Source organism: Gekko japonicus, unplaced genomic scaffold (genome assembly GCF_001447785.1).
Source record: "Gekko japonicus isolate JY-2015 unplaced genomic scaffold, Gekko_japonicus_V1.1 scaffold52, whole genome shotgun sequence".
NCBI lineage: Eukaryota > Metazoa > Chordata > Lepidosauria > Squamata > Gekkonidae > Gekko > Gekko japonicus.
Genome location: NW_015168653.1, coordinates 1,693,163 through 1,710,833, shown reverse-complemented (window position 1 = coordinate 1,710,833; position 17,671 = coordinate 1,693,163). Strand labels below are relative to the sequence as shown.

The 17,671-nt window shown below is 39.4% G+C and overlaps 1 protein-coding gene across 5 annotated transcripts in view; it reads right to left on the bottom strand.

The window, feature by feature from the left end:
- The window catches only part of DOCK9 (dedicator of cytokinesis 9), a 172,875-nt gene that overhangs the window by 32,489 nt on the left and 122,715 nt on the right, over nt 1–17,671 (bottom strand). For 3 of the 5 annotated variants that reach the window (XM_015415110.1, XM_015415112.1, XM_015415108.1), the window contains exons 32-40: nt 16,792–16,908; nt 16,542–16,662; nt 14,863–14,996; nt 11,884–11,998; nt 10,666–10,732; nt 8,959–9,006; nt 5,273–5,409; nt 1,733–1,848; nt 765–902 (exon numbers count right to left, since the gene is read on the bottom strand). In XM_015415110.1, the coding sequence (XP_015270596.1) occupies nt 765–902; nt 1,733–1,848; nt 5,273–5,409; nt 8,959–9,006; nt 10,666–10,732; nt 11,884–11,998; nt 14,863–14,996; nt 16,542–16,662; nt 16,792–16,908 (993 nt within the window). Of the gene's footprint in view, nt 1–764; nt 903–1,732; nt 1,849–5,272; nt 5,410–6,114; nt 6,142–8,958; nt 9,007–10,665; nt 10,733–11,883; nt 11,999–14,862; nt 14,997–16,541; nt 16,663–16,791; nt 16,909–17,671 lie in introns of those variants that run through there. The other 2 variants (XM_015415111.1, XM_015415113.1) reach the window with 2 other exon arrangements.

Sequence of the window (17,671 nt, the reverse complement as noted above, 5' to 3'; positions counted from 1 at the left end):
GGCACCCTAATGCCCACAGGCATCATGTTGGGGACCCCTGCTCTATGCCTTCTTTGACTTGTAGAGCAACACTACCCCCAACACGTCACTCCTGCCTACAGAGTTCATATTGAGGGACAGCAGACTCCCACTGATTTTTCCAATTCCACCAGGCTTCTGGGGTGCCCACTATATCTAAATCGTAATTTTAGCACCAAGAACTCCAGCTCTCCCATCTTGGCTCAGAGGCTTGTAGCACTATCATATAGGACCTGCATTACATTTTGGTCTCTAAGGATCTGCACCTTCCCTTTTTACTGCCTAGCCTGCTCCTGCTAATACATTCACAAATATTTATCTCACCACCCCTTTTGGATGAGTTAAACTAAACCAGTGGCTTTTCATCCCCCAACCACCCAATCTCCTTTAGGTGGAAATGCCCAGGATTGAACTTGGGACCTTCTGCATACAAAGCAAATGCTCTACCATTGAGCCATAGCCCCAACCTCCTCCTCCTCCTCCTCTTCCCAACTCTACCAACTATTAATTTATTTACAGAATTTATATCCTGCCTTTTTGCCTTCATAACGACCACCAAGATGGCTAGCAATTTAAAGCCATACACGATAAAGTCACATTTTGAAACCGTTAAAACCAATCCAAACACAGATCATTCAAATGAATTAAAAACAAAGTTAAAATATGTACAAAGGTATTAAGGCAGCAATTAAAACAATAATGGTAACTGGTAATGAAGGAAGTTGAGTTGCCAGACCACAACTTACCTTAAATATCAATGACCTTAAAGCACTGAAGACGTTCTTTAATGCTGTTTCTGACTGGTTCTTTTTCAGAAAGCAAAGGTAGACATCAAATACCTTTTTCATCAGAGGATTATGTCCATGATCCGCCAGTAACTGATTCTTAGATGTAAGAGACAAATTGACAATATCGTATTAATTACACCAAACCTCAAAGGCCCTGCCTATATCAAAGACCTGCTCCTGGAGTATTGCTATCCTGGGGATACCGTCATCAAACTGTGAGCTGGCAGAACCTTTATCTGTTGTCAGTTGGCTACAACCCAGATCCAAACAACTGCCTGATGCTTCCATGTACCAGAGCTTACTCAAAAGCAACCTCTGCATGCTTCAAATTCAGGAGAATTTCAAAAGCAGCTAAATGAAATAGGAGAGGGTCGTAGTTACTCAGAAGGTGAAATTGCTAAGAATTATGTTTGTGCTTATCGGAATTATGTGCAGCATAGATTTTTGACTGCTAATTTGGAGGGGACACAGGAGAGGTTAAATATCATGCACCATAGATTTTTGACTGCTAATTTGGAGGGGGAACAGGAGAGGTTAAAATATCATGCACAGGTATGGTTGCCAGGTCCCCCCAGCTACTGGCCAAGTGGGGGGGGTAGGGTTACCAGAGCCAAGTTGGGAAACTCATGGAGATTTGTGGGTGGAGCCTATGGAAGACAGGGACCTCAGTGGGGTAGAATGCCATAGAGTCCACCCCTCCAAAGCATCCATTTTCTTCAGAAGAACTGATCTCAGTTGTCTAGAGATAAGCTATAATTCCAGGGGATCCCCAGGTTCCACCTGGAGATTGGCATCCCTATGTTCTGGGATCTGTGGTTTGGGAGCGATTACAGGTCTGCTGCATATGCACAAATTTATGCATATCTGCATAATCTAAAATAGGACATTTGTTGCCAATATTTACCTATGCACAGTTAGAAAAATACCTTAAATGCTGTTGTGAATAAAGATAAAGTATCCAGAATTGTAAGGCAAACTTCAGTGGCAATGTTGGCTTCAAGTAAAGACTGATGAAGAACATCCGCTTCTGAATGGCCATAACCTGTGAAAATTTGTAGCAGCCATTACTCCGTATCAAACTTTTACAAAAGTTCAGGTTTCAAACCTTTGCCACAGTAACCCTAAACAAACGGTTGTAGAGCAGAATTTTTGTGCCGTTCAGATCCAATAGAAATGCAACACCATTATTGATAAAATATTGTGGAAGCTCCTCTAAAGGAACTTAACACATGTATAATATGCACATTGGTAAGTTCTGATTATGTAAACAGTTACTTTATTTTCCAGACAGTTTTAAGCTAAAAGACTGAACAGTGTAAAAATAAATAGCAATGTACAAAGTATGTTACAACAACCATGTTGTTGTATCCCAAATAAGTGGTCTGAAAAACCACAAGGTTATGCTACATTTATAATAGTCACAAATGTGTTTAAAAGTTAAGACACACATTTAGTTTGGTCCAGGCCAGTGTTTCCCAGGCACATGTACACACAAAAGTGGAGGCTTAGTTCATTTACTGTAACCATATAAGCATTTCATTTTTTAGTGTTAAGGGTATTTGCCTCCCATTGCCTGTGTTTCTGAGCCAAGTGAGGATTCTGGGGTAGGCCTGGTAACTGGAAGGAGGCAAACCTAGAGCAGGGGCTGTGTAGAGATACAGCAAGTGTGGGCCTCATCTATAGGCAGATAATACTGTTAAAAAGAGAGCTGAGTGCATGCTCCATTCATATACAATATAGGCAACATCATAGCAGTGAGTCATACAAAGACTGGGAGGGTAACTTCTTCTTGGGAGAAGACTTTAGACTCACGTGAGCCTTTACATTAATTTCTCAAGGCACACTAGCTGGTCTTTTGCAGTACACTAATATGCACCAGTAGTATTCCCAGTAGTCATGTATGGCTGCGAGACCTGGACCATAAGGAAGGCTGAGCGCAGAAGAATACATTCTTCTTGAACTATAGTGCTGGAGAAGACTCTTGAGAGTCCCTTGGACTGCAAGAAGCTCAAATCAGTCAATCCTCAAAGAAATCAACCCTGACTGTTCCCTGGAAGGCCAGATAATGAAACTGAAGCTCAAATACTTTGGCCATCAAATGAGAAGGGAGCACTCACTGGAGAAGACCCTGATGCTGGGAAATATTGAAGGTCAAAGAAGACGGGGACGGCAAAGGATGAGATGGTTGGACAGTGTCATAGATGCAATGAACATGAAGTTGAGCCAACTTCAGAGGACGGCGGAAGACAGGAGGGCCTGGCGTGATCTGGTCCATGGGGGCGCAAAGAGGCGGACTCGACTGTGCGACTGAACAACAACAACAACAATATGCACCAGCAGAGAGATAGGGAATTGCTTCCCTTGGAAGACACTCATCACTGCTATGAGCCTAACGATTCACCAGATAGATCTCAAGATAATGCCTTTTATATAATCAAAGCAACCAGCTTACAGTCCCTTTTGTATAATCAGAACAATAAGAAAGAGTTAAGGCTAATTTCCAAGCTCTTTCTGTCTCTTACATCTCCCTACATGGACACAGTTATCTTCTAGATAATTAAGAGCAGCAGTTATATAAAAAACCCAAAAAAACAAACAAAAAAACCACTGCATAATATATACCTCACATTAGAAGCATGCAAGGAAAACTCATCTTCACTTCAAAAGGAAAATTGGAGCAACTGGAATATCTTATGCAAGTATTTTCTCCATACAATTCCTTCACAGAAATTGCTCTTGCAGAATTCCTAAATTGCTCTTTACAAGACTGAGTGCAAAAAGGGATTTAGCACAAGAGCTTTTATTGAAAAAGAAAACAATGCAAGCACATTGGTGACTTGTCCCCATTTAAAAGGTGTATTTCAAACCTCCAAACATTTTCATCAAATTTTAAGAGGAGAAATTTAGCAATTCTGTAGCAGCCTTACAACTATTTTAAAACATTTGATATTATTATCCTTTAAGCTTCATATCATGAATATTTTATTTCAAGCTATAAGTTTTTTTGTTTTTGTACTTATTGATTTTGATTTTAATGGTACACCTCCCAAATAAAATACATTCCTCAGAGATGTATTTATTGACTTCATTGCCTTTCTCCACAGTGGGGACCCCCCAAGCAGTTTCCATCATTCTCTTCACTTCCTTTTTATCCTCACAATAACCCTGAGAGGTAGATTATGCTCTTGTTTATGACAAGATCAAGGTCACCCTTCAAGCTTCCATGACAGTGTGTGGTTTTGAATCTGGTTCTCCCAGATCCTAGCCCAACAACCTAACCACTACACACATGGAGATCAGGCGGCATAGTTTAGGATTTACAACTGTGAGCCTGGATCAGTTTTATAAACCAGAATTATCAATTTATTGAACAAAATGTTAAATATACTCTGGAAGTCTCTAGTTTTACATCATAAGGATATATAAAGAATGAAGGATGTGTAGCCCACTAAATGCAAAACCGCAAAGAAAAAGGCTTCAAATCTACTGGTGAAATTAAGCAGAAATGTGTTGCAAAGCAGAACGTTAACATCCAGTCTGTTTGGTTCTTACCTGTGCAATAGCTGAACTAGAACTGTGACATCTGGAAGCAACTGAGTTAATATTTGCCCAGTCTGTATCATGTCATTCGATACAGAGAAGATAATGTGAGTATATACCAAGAAATCATTTACCCACAGTGTGCTTGTAACTACTTGAAAAGCCAGCTGTCTGTATCATCCTCTGAGTGCTAAGGAGAATGTCACAACATGGAGGTGCAGAAGTGTGGCTGAACTTCTGTATCCATCGTAATCTGGCTAGCATATAGGTAGTAAGCAGTGAATATACCATTAGTTTCAGTAAACTGTCTGTTTTCTGACCTCTAAAACTTCACAAAATTCTGCATAGAATTTAAAACCAGATTTTTTTTCAGGCATTTTAACAGATTCTGACTTCCACCTGGTTATGTCTTACCATTGTCTACAGTAATTCCAAGCAAACTTGATATTTTTCTCACACTGAAAACACAGAAAAAGTCACTTTATTACTGGGCGTTCATTTCAGAACCAAACTAAATCATGGACTTTAGAACTAATTCAGGAGACTTTCCCTTAAATTTGATGCCAAAATGTGGTCACATGATCAACCAAGGACATTTTAACACATACTAGAAAAGGAATAGCTAATAAAAGAGTTTCAAATTAAGGATGAACATAAAATCTTTCAAAATAGCCACCATGGAATAAGCCCATCAAAAGTACTATGTGGTTTTTTTAAAAAATTCTGATACGTTAAAAGTGCTGTTAGTTAACCATGTTCCACATTGTGTCATCATTTGGTATAGTTACTCAGTAGTGAGCTGAGTTCCTTTAGCTTCTTGATGTAGAAAAACAAAGTCCATGACATGTTCTGGTGTGGGTTTTGATCTGCCTCTGGTGTTGTGGTACTGGATGAGGTTTCAGCTGTTATGATGTCATGGAACTTACTGTGGCTAAATGTGAGAGAGTTATCCAGGCTGCTCAGCTGCTGCAATCTGGCATGCATCATCCCTGTTCTGTTACGGGAAACAGGCAATGTCTGAGATTTTCGATCATGAACTATGGGTCCCAACCCCTCCTGGTTCCTGCAAGATGGGTGAAATGGGACAGAAGCAAAAGTTAAACATGTTGCACTGCAGCAAGAGAGGGAGAGAGTTAGTTAAGCAGCTGAAGCAGAAAAACTCTGCAGAAAGATGAAAAAATAATGCGGCCTATTATCTATTTTAGTTAACACCCTGCTGAAGTTATTCAGCCAGCCAAGGCAATTATCTGCGCCTCATCAATGCACTGACAGAATGAATGCAGCCTGTGCAGTTTGCTTTCCAACCATAATGGACCAGTGGAAGCCACCCAAAGTCTGGAAGACTAGATCTGTCAAGAGGACTAGCCACTTGACCACTGATATTTTTAATTATCTAAAACAAAATAGGCAGCATTCCACAAGCAAGTTACTTGTCAGTTCAAAAGACTCTAAAATGCTTGAAAGCTAAACCACACAACCTGCTCTAGAAATACAATTCAGAATTGTAAATGTGCTACATTAGTAGAAATAATAATAATGTTAAAGCCAAAAAAGCTGGTGTTATAAGAGTGTCAAAGATGTTTTAAAATAAGACACATACACAGACTTAGAAAGCACACACACAGTTAATGTAGAATTATGCAAGATACTAACACCTGTATCTTACCGAGGCAGGAAGGGAGTAGAGCCATACACTTTGTTAAACTTGCCAGCAATCAAGTGAAGGAAATAGAAAAGTGATCTGTGTTAGCAATCAGTACAGACTAACCTTTCCTAGTGTGTACCACCACCAGAGCTGACAAGAAATGAAAACCAATACCAGAATTACACACATCCCTGTTTCCTCAACCATAGGGTGTGTAAAGATTGCATGCACTTTTATGCAAACACATTCCTTTGGTGCATCTCAATGTAAAAAGTTCTTTGAAAACCTCTTCAATAATTCCAAACAATCAGAAACGTGCACAGTTCTCAGTTCAGTGCCCACATGCAGCATGATAGAAACTTTATTAGTGAAAAAGTACATTAACAAAGTAATTGAAGCTATCAATATACTTTCTTGAATTTACAACAAAAATCTCATAACTTGTTATATCCAAATACAAAACTTCCCAAAGTTCCAAATAAATCATTAGCAACTTCTTGAAACTACAGGTTGACTCTACAGGTTGACTCTAACCAGCTTTTCCACCAGTGAAAGAAGGGACAAAAGGTTTTCTGTTGACCATAAAAAAAGCTATGCAGGGGATTTTGGGACCTGTAAGGGTAAAATCGACATGGGATGGCAGCTGCAAAGTGAAGGGAAATTGACCAAGACTGAGTGAAAAAGCTGGCTGAATCTCACCCTGTATCTGCATTTAGCCAAAATACATCTTTAAATATCACTTAGTACATTGAGGATGCAATCTTCTTAGAATTGTCCCATTTTATTCTGTGGGGCTTACACCCAGGGAAGTGACCTCAGGATTGCACTGTAAGGAAGTGCAATGTTCAATTTCACCCACTTGAGAGAGTTATTAACACTAGTAGGACTGCCACATTAGTTTCAGAGACAGAGGCATACATCACACAAACAACTTGGACAGTGAACCTCCGTCTGTCCTGTACCACTTCAGATTGCAAGTGAGGTCTCACACCATGGAATGCTTCCCCCATCTTTCTATCTCTATGAAATTACTTTATAATGCTGTCCAAGTGATACAGACTAGTTTACCATTTCCACCACTCTTTGTGAGAACTAGATTACAAAGCCATGAAAGGTGACATAATGTAATACTAAGATAGGTTAATAGGGTTCTATGGCTATTTGGGGGGATGTGTTGCAAATAAAAACTGAATTGCAAAGTAAGTAGCACAATAGTACAGAATATACATTCCACTTGGTTCATAGAACAAGGAACTCATCTACATTCTGATTCTCTGTCTTCATTCAAACAGGGTCCATAAGAACCAAGACAGAACAAAACCAGATGGGACTCCTTCTACAGACCTCCTGAAAGAGAAATAACCAATATATGGTATGGTGTTTTTCTCTTCCATATATCCAAGTTGTGATGTTTACTTTATTTGTGTCTTCAATAGACTACTTTCTATCAAGAAGCAGTACGTACCAGAACACAGATCACAAGAGCTTGTCAAAAGGGGGTTGCAAGTTAACCACAGCACTTATTTGTTGCCGTTTTATGTTGGTAAAATTAATTTGTCCAAGAGCCAAAACTGAGCTGGTTACTGGTCTGCAAATGTACAGTTTATTTCATGTCTGGAACTCTAAGCTGCAACCTATAATTCTTTCTTAGTTTAAATGATATGCTTATAAATGTAAAGGCTTGCTGGGAGAATTTTGTTCTCCGACCAACAATCTGTACCTGTGAGTAGTCAATAAGCTGTCTCTATCCCATTGATGACTCTGGTCATTCACAGTTGCTTGGTTCGAATTACCCTCTTTTGTGTTATTCTTTGTGACTAGCTAGAAGAACACATTTGTAAGTCAGTTCTAAAGTAATATTTCTGTTTAGTAGGAATCTTAAATGCATTTGGCTCCTTTGTTTGTTGGAAGAACAAGGAAGTCAGCCGCTAATGGATAGACTGGAGGCACTTGGAGTTATTCAACAATCCCTTTGTAGGATCCCACTGACATTTCCTACTGCTTCTCAATTTAGAAGAAGTCCACAAGTTTAAAACACTTCTGAAAAATGGCACAAGATAAAAGATTGTACCTGCAAATAAGCTTTATAGAACACTGTCTGGATTTATATCTTGCACTAGTTAGTGTTCTGCTATTTGCATGTTTTCCATTTTGCTACCTTTCACTGCTTCTCTATTTGATGAACCGCTTTACTTTTTTAATACAAGAGTATGCCAGCAGGATAACACACTACCTATATGACTGCTCCCAGCAATTCTGCCCATGTTGGATTCCATTACTATTGGTGTTCTAAAAGAAGTGAACAGACACCTTTAAATATTTAAGAACTCCAAAATGATGAATTAGCAGGCAAGTTCAGCCTCCTTTGGACAGTTTAAAGTCATGGCAACAGATGATCTTTAGAAATTTGGTGGGGCAAAGAGAGAAAGCTAGGAAGCCTCTTCACTCTCCCAGAAACTGAGATCTCTGTTATAGATTTAATGAAACGTTTAAAAAAACTACAATAGCCCCAGACGCCACCACTACTAGGGACTAATGGAACTAAATCCAGTGTGATCAGTACTCAAGAGGCTTGTTAAGCACAGGAACAATTCATGCCTTGTGTGATCAGAGAGAGTTTGGGATGGAGAAGGCAGTATGTCCAATTGCAGGTTTCATGCATGGATTTGAGAGACTCAGAGAGAGTAGGCTACAAGTCTGTCCAGGAAAAATTCTCCATTACCTTCACAGTTTCAAGAATCTATTCAAAGAATAAAGCTATGGCTTTATACAGTGTGGCATTTGGGGGTAAGGTAGAATGGAAATACAATAAGGCATCACATGTAACATGCAGAAAGGATCGCTGTAATGTCCACGTACTTACCTGCTAAATTGACAGTCATCCCTTCTCAGTGTTGCAGTTTATCTCTATATTATGTTATGCTATAGCAATACAATTATGCAAGGAATTTAAGTTATACACAGTACCTGGCGATGTATCGTTTCCCCATATACTGAAACTGATGCAAGCACACTCTGCAAAGAACACAGTAAGAGTCACTGGAGTTTAAATACAAACACCATCTTAGTAAAAACGTAAATGTAATAACTGGCTAAAAGATGAAATAAAATAATGCCAGTAATTGCTGGCCTGTACTTTTACTTAATTTGTTCATGATATGAATGACCCTGAGTTTATTTTTGGACTTACACACACACACACATACACCCCTCTACCATCATTTCTGGAGGAGAAGCTTACTGGATTAGGGATTTTTCAGTTTAATTACAATTGGTTTTTAACATGACAATCCAGACACTTCAAAATACTCGCTTGCCCACAAATTAAAATTCTAAATCCTTGGTTTAGAATCCTGGTTCAGGGGCAAGAAAATTCCATTTAGTTGAAGCACTAAAATAACAAACTGTGGTTAGTTCACAGGCATTGTAGAACAGGAAATCTTTAGTTTCAACTCTGTGCACTATTTTTTTTTCATTATAAAAAATGAGCACACAATATATAAAAAGTACACAGATTTTCCCTTTACGTGTGGTTTCTTTAAGAAATGTCTGCACATTCCAATTACTTGTAGAGGAAATAGGAAATAAAGGGCAGAACAAAATCTTTACATTAACAACATTATTTCTATCAACATGACAGGCAATTTCCGAACTTGTTAACTGTGTTTTCCATAAACATCCTCAAAAAGATTTTTTTTCCAGAGCACAACAGCAGAACCAGAGTTCAAGATGGATTATTCACAACTAATTTCTGACAAATGTGTTATTGACACTGTTTATTTATGAAGATAAATAGGGGCGTATCACTTGGGGGTAGAGCAGCTGAAAGTAAGTTTCCTTTCCATTACTGATTACACCACTGTCAGAACTTCTGTTTCTATATCCAAGTAAGTTTAGTTTATTGTCTTAGCCACTGGCCATAACAACACAAAATAAATCAAAGCACAACAAACATTATACGTCAATAACTTGCAGGAAGTCCTAGACCCAGTCTTATCTTTTTTGCCGCCAGTGCAAACAAAGCCATTCTGCTAGTAACATGTGCATCAATATCAGAGAGCAAGAAAACAGTCAAATCCTGCTCTGAAATTCCATTATACAGAGGTACAATAGGATAAATAAACCTTTGCCTAAGTGATTCGTGCCATGAACATCTCAGAATGTTTCTATATGGGTCCTTTGTAACGATCCATAGTGGGGTTCTGCCTGTGGATCTGGGGCATTCTTGCTGTACATGTGTGCCCTCCAGTGGACCTCTGGAATGTGGTGGGATGGGGCACGGATGGGCTACACCTGGAGGGAGAATCCGCAGAAATTGGACACACATATATACCCCAGGTTCCATGAACAGAAGTGGCTTCTGCTAGGCTCTCTGTCTACAAATTCTATGTCAAGAGCAGTGTTCCCTCTAAGCTGTTGAGTCTTGTGAGCAAAAATTCCACTTTGTGAGCTACTGGCCTTAAAGTTGTGAGCAAGCAATTTGGCTGCTGCATAAATTAGTTTGCTATGGAGCCATCCTTCCTGAGCTAAGACAAGAATGTGTCAGCTGGAGGCTAAAAAGATGTGAGCTAGCTCACACTAACTCAGCTTAGAGGGAACAGTGGTCAAGAGTGCTGTTTTGGTTGAAAAAGTTTGAGAACTATACAATACATTAGAATAGCTATGGAAACTCACTCTGCAATTGTGAAAAAATCCGTAAGTTCTGATGGTGAAGCCTTATTCCAGTATCTGAACAGAGCATCTATGATATAAAATTTTTTTTAAAAAAAAAATATTAATGAAATATACCAACATCACGGTCTATTGTTCAGTTACTTTCTAATGTTAAGAATTCCTACAGTGGGAAACAGGCAGTATGTTACAGAAATGGAAACTGCTTTCAAACTGAAGTTCTAACAATAAAATACATATCTATGATACTATTACACAGACTATTAGTGCCTTATACAATAGCATGAACCACAGCCAAAAACTTCCAAAAACAGGTTGAGCCTCTGTTTCCCCTCTATTCTATGCATTTTGATGATGATGAAGTGCCAGGACAAGACCCCAAATTGATTCAGGCCTTGTATCGAATTTATAATTTTTATTGATTTTTTTCAGCAGTACAGAAACAGAATTTAACCTATCCTCCTCTACGTATCAGCTGCTGAGCCATATTTGATGCTGCTGAAATTACTCCTATGTCAAAAGCACACATTCAGTTGGAAGGCTGCCAAGTCACAAGTTCAGAGAGGAGCAAGGAACTGTGACAAAGGAGTCACACAGGTGGATGAAAACTGACCTCACCCAACTTTCTGTACACCTTCTGTTTTGAACAAGGCTTTGATCATAAATACAGACTAAATGTACCTATTTTGACACTTATTTCTTGATCCATTCTTGTGGGGGAAGGGATTCCTCCAACTATAGACTCAATATTAATTAACCTGGGGAACCAACATGATAAAAACAGGAGCTGCTTTACTGCAAAGTTAAAAATCCTAATAACAGGGGCCAGTCCATATAGGTTAGCAGAAAGTAATGTAACTCCTTGTCACACCCTCTAACCTCAGAAACAGAACAAATTTGGTGAACTATGCAAAATAAAAACTTAAGAGCTTTGTAGAATGCCAGGGTAATCCCAAATTGTGAGCTTCACAAACTCTGCAAATAAAGCAGAGTACCCCACATTAGTGAGTATAACATATTTTGCAGCTTCAGCCAATCAAGAAAAAATCAATATAACAAAGCATAAATCTGACAGATAAGATATGCTTTCATATGCCAAGTTATACAGGAAGTACCACATGGCATAATACAGTGATTCCTGAATAGGAGGTCTGAAAGATTAAAGTTCTATATGGACATTTTCAGAACAAACCAAGAAGTGAACAGTAATTTTTTTCTTACCATCTGACATGCTTTTTAATATATGAAGGAAACACAACAAAAGACTCTTGATTTCAGATTGATCAAGTTTGTCGCAGCGAACTACAGAACTTCCTGGTGTGCAAGTCTGTTGGTTCTGAAAACAACACAAAAGTCATTTGTGTAAGTGGCTCTTAAAACATTCCATATCTGTAAGATTCCAAAAGCCACTTTGTAACATGTAAATTGCTCACATGCTAACATCACCATCATATATGCTGAACTGAACTTTTTGTATTTTACCCCAATTTGCTTTCCCAAGCTACTTCTTCAAAAAGAAAAGCTACTTAACACTTGGTTGTATTAAATGCAGAAAAGAGTACAGCCATTAGAATTAATATGTGCAGCCATTTAAGTGACTCATAAGGAGCTTCTCATTTCAAATATCATGCTACAATAATGACCAATACATATAATTTAAAAGAGATTGAAACGTTATTGAAAGACTATGCACTACATATATATATATTAATGCGGCACATGCACACGTACACATACAGCCCTCCCTCAGTTTCGTTTAGGAAAAAATCCATATCTGGTACAGTCATTGCTTTTTAGGAAATGTGTATGCATATGGGGAGAGGGGAAAGATCTGCCAAATGATACCACTGAAAATTAAATAGCCATAATGTACAAAGTTCAGAGATGCTCTGTTTATCTTTGCTCCAGTACTCGATAGAAAAGTCTAAATTAGCCCCACCCACCCCCGGCCACTTTTTAGAACCTGTGGGCACTTTTGGATCACTGAGAAGAGGAAATGGGTACCATAATAAAATGGCTTCCGGGGGGGGGGGAGTGAGAACCACAAAACACTGAAAGGATCCACAAAATGTTAGGTGATTCCAAGACTCTACGTAGACACAAATGTGATGCCTCCTGGGCTCTTCTGAAGCACAGTGAAGTACAGAAAAGTTAGGATTGGCTCTTTGCTTTGGGGAACAAGCAAGTGATTGACAAGAAGCACACTGATGGACATCGTGGTGCCTCCATAAGCACTATGTTGGGGACCACTGGTCTCAACTAAGTCCAAGCTATTTATCAAAGAACACACACTGTAGGAACAATTCAAACTTCTACACCTCCTATCTTGAGGGTAGACTGGGCATAAATGCAGCACATGCTCATACAATACTTCAATCCAAGAACTCACACAGGATACCAAGGGAAAAAGAAGTCCACACAGAATATAAGCACATACAACACTGCTCAAACCAATGCTGAATTACAGAACACCACTACTAGCTTGGAATGAAGCACAGTAGTAAAAATTCAAATATAAAGAGCTAGCACACAAGGAACGCATCACGTTCCTGAATGAATTTAGACGCACTTAGATATACGAATGGCTCAGAATGAATTTAGACGCACTTAGATATACGAATGGCTCAGAATATTTAGTGGGTATGCATGATAGCATGTCTTCCAGAGTGTTCTTACTTGGCAGAAGAAATATGATAATATAGAACCCAAAGACAATTTGACAGAGTCTGATCATATAAGGCTGTATTTAACAACTTTAACTATTAAAGTTTTCTGAAGCTTTCCCATAGCCTTTCTGCAGGGGGTTGCATGCCCCCACAACCTTTTCCTTCTACTGATGGTATATTTGATTCTGTCATTCCTGCAGTGTAGTTTGCCAAGTTCAACTCAAGCCTTCTGCCTCTCCTACTGAGGTTGTATACTCTTTGTCTGTGTCTGATGTTACAAGAAAGCCCCTTCCCATCTCTCCACCCTACATGGAACTCTGACTGAAACCAAGCAATAAACTAGTAGAAACGGTGAAAGGTAATCAGCAAGGCTAAGCGCTGTCCTGAAAATACATTAAATGGCAGACACATCAAGCAAGAAATCCATGTAATCCATTGATTTTCAAAAACACTAAAGAGAAAGTTTGAAAATCTCTACATTATTGTCCATTTTTCCACACTGCAAATTAAAGCCCATCAGCATGAAGAAAGAAGGCATGAGGTGACAGTTTTGCCATTTAGCTGACTTGGCCAACATGGATACTTGTTTTGTTACAAATTAGTTGTTGTGTCACCATTATACGATGTGATTTGATTTCTTTCCACAAGTATAAGCGGCTGCAAAGGGATGGCAGAACTGACACCAAACTACACTCAGAGCCTTAATTAAAACAAACCACAGGAAAAAATACTTCTTGTGATGGAAGAGATAGAGCTGCAATAAAATCTCTTTCCGGCAATGATGGAACCGGTAATAGCGAAAAATCCACTGTAACTCGTTTTTTCTTTGCTGACAGGTAGTGGTGTTCTTCATCTCCACTAGTACAGAACGCATGAGCAGAATGCCTTCTGAGGAGTTTCTCCCTCTGCCATTGAGAAGGCATGTTAAGGCCAAGAAGAAAACATGAGACAATGTTGTGACTAGTAGAAGTATCAACCTCTAAGAAAATAAATCCTAAAAAATATGCCAAGTAGAGGCAAATATAACTGAGTACCAATTAAATATAGCCCAAGGTGCTTGGAAACTTGTCCATTATCAAATAGCCATGGAGAAAATTTCTGTTTAAAAATAATTCTTCCTAAAAGGGCATCTGTATTAACTGAATTAAAACAAGAAGGCTCAGATTTCTCCCCTCAAACATACACACAGAGAGAAAACCAGACAAGATGTGGTATATTAGTGCTAAGGAAGAATTAGAACTTGTTCACTTAATCAGCAGATCATTACTCTGTGTTAGAAAATGCATGAAAAAGCATTTTCCTAATACAAATCCTTTCCCCCTAACTGGCTGATGACAATCCTAGGGGAGAAGGACAAACTCCCTCACATATTAATGAACACCTTCTTGTGTGAATGAGAATTTTAACTGTTTCTAACACACTAACAGATGCACTGAGCCACAGCTGAACTAGTAACAACCAGTTTTCCTGATATCAAATATATATCAAGAATAGAACTAAAATTACAAACACAAATGTACAAAAGAATTCTTACCTTATCAAGGGAATTACTCTTTTCACTATGTCTTTCTGGAAGACTGTTTCCTGAGTCAGTACTTATAAGAGAGCCTCTTGAGTCAGCGTTTCTCACATAATTTACATTTGGTGTGGAAGAGGTATATGGTGATGCTGAATAGGAAGACAGGAGAAGAGGGATGCATTACTGCCTCGTCAGGGAGGGCGGGGTAAAAATCAAATAAATAAATAAATGTATTACAGAGACAGTCATTCTAAAATAACCTGGCAGGGCATTCCCACAACTAAGTTTTCTCCACTGTGATGCAGTATTTTGCAAAAAAGCTGGGAAAAAACAGGTTGCTTACCAGTAACTGGTGATCTTCGAGTGGTCATCTGTGCATTCACACCAATGGGATCTAGTGTGCCTGTGCTGGATCTGCCGGTGCCTAGCAAGCTCTCTTGAAAGGATTTTCGTGCCTGGCCCAACTGAGCATGCTCAGGAGCCCCAGTGAGCATGCCCAGAAGGGCAGGCACGGACATCCCGCCAGTTCTTTCCTTTCCGCCGCGCTGATGTTCGCTTTATAGCACTGTAACAAAACACTCCAGGCGTTCCAATGGGGTTGATATACTGCTGTTCCCAATTGGCGTTATAGCGCAATAACACTATAAAGCAAACATTTTTTTTTTTTTAAAAAGCCAAAGATCGCCCATGTGGGCGAAACATGGCGGGAGAAAGCACACTGGAACCGGGAAAGGGAACTGAAGACTCCTTGGAAGCGGTTGACAGGTAAAACGCTTCAGCCCCGTTTCCTAAATGGAACAGAATCGTTTGTGTGTGAAATGACAAATATATTCCGGAAGGGAACCGGTTCTAAAACGGTTCTGTCTGAAATGACAGACCATTTCCTCGGGTGTACAAATAGTTCTGTGTGAGGAGCAAAATGGTTTGATGTGTTGCTGCCCGGGATCCAGTAGAAACATATCAGCATATTTTGAGCTTGAATGTTAATTGAGATCAGCGTCCTATCTGAATTTAATATTCTTAAAACTTGTTGTCTAACATTTATGAAACTGAGAGCTTTGGCACCACTATAATATCTCCTGAAGATCCAATTTTTTTGAAACGTTGTTATGTTATCCGGAGACGATGTTGATTATGTGATTATGTACCTTGGTTCAAGGATTTTCTATTGAGTTGTGTATCATATTGTAGTGCTTTAGTTTGCAACAAATAAACAGCATTCTTTATAAGTCTTATGACTGTTTGATTGTGGGTAAGACTATCACGACTGTTGGCTTTATACTTGTTTAACTGATTGGGTCGTGTGTGTCCAGATTTTTTGTACCCTTGCTCTAGACAATATTATTTTGTGCCTTACCATTCCCTCCAAGCCAATTAGAGTGGCCTAAAATGATCTATCCCATTTGATCCTTGTAAGACATCCATGAGGTAGATTAGCCTGTGTGAGAACAACTGGCCTACGCTCACGAGTCTCATAAACTGATCAGGAATTTCAACACATTTTCACGCTATAAGCTTATGTACTATCTAGAATACAATACTGGCATTACATCCGCCCCCCCCCCCCCAATTTTATGCAGCAGAATACCTACATGCAGAATATCAGATTTGAATGTTCTTAGCAGAATGTATACTCGGTACTCAAAAGTCATTAAAAGATTAACACATTGTAGCAGTGATTTTCAAATAGTTACCAATGCCCGATATAGCACCAAATAAGTCTTTGTGGAGATTGCTGTCAAGTGTGTTCACAGATTTTTGAGGTGTCACCAATGGATTTGGAGTGGGTAAGCTAAGTGCTTCATCTTTTGTACTCTGTTAAAAACAGACAAAAATTATTGCATATGCTTAAATCTCACAGCAGTACACTATATTTGTGGATCATTAATTAATTACAATGAAAGCTTTCATAAACAAAGGTTTCATAAACAAATATTTACTCACACTGCCAGCAGCATTAATGGGGAAAGGTGAAATATCCTTGACATCAATTCGATGGGCATTTTCTATCAGTAAACCAAACACTGGTAAATACAACGTTGCTATTCTTGCTTGATGACTCTGCAGCAAAGCATATTTGTTCTCATTAATGGGAGTGAGTAGAAATGCAATACTAAAGTATATTTCTTCCCTAGAAGATCAGTTCCCACAGAGCTCCAGAAATTCCTTATCAGAACCTCTCTTCAGTTTCACACTGAAATGTCCCCTTTCCGTCTTCACTTTCTAGACTTTTTTAATGTGCTGCTTATCACTTGACATCAGAATATGCTGGGGGGGGGGTCATAGTTATAATTCTGAGTGTGGCATTTTGACATACTTTTTATAGTCATGGCTTCTCTACCCCCCCCCCAAGCACATGTCAGAGAGACACATGGCAAGTGAAGATGGAAAGGGGGCATTTCTTTTCCCAATGTTTACAAGCTGCCTGGTGTTTGTTATACGTGATTGTATCTACAAGTGAGTCAGCCTTGAATAAACCTTTGTCTACTGGAATTAAGTGAATTTCATATAGCAGGCAGAACAACACAGATACAGCAGGGTCCAGGAACTCTTGACTCTCTTGAGTTGCCAGCCCCCAGGTCCGGGTGGGGGTTACCCCACTTCTGGGGGCTCCAATCTGCCACTGGCCAGCTGGGCTAGTGGGGGGAAGCCCCACCCCCAAGCCGCGACCACCCCCTCCCTCCCCTCCTGCAGAGATTCAAAGGGCTTCAGCTGATCAGTGGGGAGCACATAGCCCACTGATCAGTTGAAGCCCTTTAAATCTCTGCAGGAGGTGGGAGGGAGAGGGGTAGCTATGGCTTGGCTTTGTGGTGGTGACCCCCCT